The sequence below is a fragment of the Silene latifolia genome, chromosome 2 (genome assembly GCF_048544455.1).
Source record: "Silene latifolia isolate original U9 population chromosome 2, ASM4854445v1, whole genome shotgun sequence".
Classification (NCBI taxonomy): domain Eukaryota; kingdom Viridiplantae; phylum Streptophyta; class Magnoliopsida; order Caryophyllales; family Caryophyllaceae; genus Silene; species Silene latifolia.
Genome location: NC_133527.1, coordinates 140,908,244 through 140,909,833, shown reverse-complemented (window position 1 = coordinate 140,909,833; position 1,590 = coordinate 140,908,244). Strand labels below are relative to the sequence as shown.

General features: G+C 40.9%; 1 protein-coding gene across 1 annotated transcript; it reads left to right on the top strand.

Moving 5' to 3' along the window:
- The first annotated feature begins 381 nt into the window (after positions 1-381).
- On the top strand, positions 382-1,245 carry LOC141641391 (protein FAR-RED IMPAIRED RESPONSE 1-like). The gene is made up of 3 exons (XM_074450054.1): positions 382-725; positions 840-1,059; positions 1,168-1,245. Exons 1-3 carry the CDS (start codon positions 391-393, stop codon positions 1,243-1,245), a joined length of 633 nt encoding a protein of 210 aa, XP_074306155.1. The 5' UTR covers positions 382-390.
- The last annotated feature ends 345 nt before the right edge of the window (positions 1,246-1,590 follow it).

Below are 1,590 nucleotides of genomic sequence, written 5' to 3'. Positions count from 1 at the left end.
CGGTTGTCTCGTTACACGAGGATGACATCTCCTTCCAATGGACCTTTCAAAGCATTTCTTGACCGCCATGGGACAAAAAGAGCCACGATTCATGATCACGGATCAATGCCCTGGCATAAAGAAGGTAATAGTGTGACAATGTTATCAACGAGACTTACTTAAGATTATTGTACCCCAACTTTCTGACTCCAACTACCACTGTTCCATCTCTTCCTCTTTTACAAGGTTATTCAATAACAATGTCACTGTAACTAAATTACTAACATATAATTTACTCACTTGCTCTTTCCCTATCACTGGTCAATATCACGTTCTGACTTGCTGTTTCATTATGCCTGACATACAACAAGGCTTTCCTTCGTTTTCAAGACAGCTAGGCATCGTTATTGTATGTGGCATATTACACAAAAGATCACGGACAAAGTTGGTTCAGCACTCTGCAGAGACACGGACTTCCTTGCTCGCTTCAACGCTGTTGTTTGGGACCCTGATATGGAGCCGTCGGAGTTCGAAGAGAAGTGGCAGAAGGTCATTTCAGATTTCGAGCTGGAAGATAATGATTGGTTGACTACAATGTTCGACGACAGACACCATTGGATTCCTGCCTACCATCGTGACCTTGCCTTGGGCTGCATATTAAGAACAACACAGCGATCAGAAAGTACAAATTCGTTTTTCAAGCGCTATGAGAATCACTTTGGTACACTGGTCGAATTTTGGATGAGGTAAACAACTCTTTTTCATTCCTTACAGTACCCGGGAACAGTGTATGTTACAGTACCATTGTTTCATTGTTACATAAATAATTTGTTGCCGAATCCTTGTTGCATTAAAACCAGGTTCCAAACTGCTATGGACCAGCAGCGCTATACACGAAGGTGCGATGATTATAACAGCGACCACTCATTCCCTGAGCTTAAGACAGAATTACCTATAGAAAAGCATGGCGCTATTATATACACACATGCTGTGTTCAAGGTGTTCCAAGAAGAAGTAATGGCGGCCGATTCATGTGGTGTTGATGACTTTGAGAAGGAGGAGCATGTGCGCATAATTCATGTAATCGATCTTTGAGACAGATGCAATTTTTAAGGTGAGGTTGGACCTTAGAAGCACAGATGCAGTATGCGAGTGTAAACTGTTCGAAAGAATTGGATTACTCTGCAGGCATATTTTGTGGGTGTACAAGGGCAAAGAAATTGGGCGAATACCAAGCAAGTACATTGTAGATCGTTGGCTAAATAACACACACGCAGCGAACAAGTTTGATTCGAAAACATTATTACAAATGATGATTTTTGACTTGTTACTGAATTGTTTTACAAGATAACATTGTAACCATAATTTCTTACAAAGTAACATTGTCACCATGATAAACAAAGTAACTCTTTGTTTTACTTCCGTGCTTGATTCGAATGGGAATGTCATTGAGGATTCATATATGGCTACGTCGATAATGAGTCATTTGTGCAACGTATGGTCGAGTTCCGTCGGATAGTTGGTGTTCTCAAAACTTTACCTGTTGAACACACGGAAGAGTTAGCATCCCTCCTAGTTGAGTTCGGCGAAGTTATGTATTGAACCGCTTAC

Bases quoted from the DNA above. Each gene is read 5' to 3' on its own strand.
- LOC141641391 (XM_074450054.1), top strand. From the start codon at position 391: ATGTGGCATATTACACAAAAGATCACGGACAAAGTTGGTTCAGCACTC. The intron at 726-839 runs GTAAACAACTCT...CATTAAAACCAG, and splicing joins CTGGTCGAATTTTGGATGAG to GTTCCAAACTGCTATGGACC. The intron at 1,060-1,167 runs GTAATCGATCTT...ATTACTCTGCAG, and splicing joins AGCATGTGCGCATAATTCAT to GCATATTTTGTGGGTGTACA.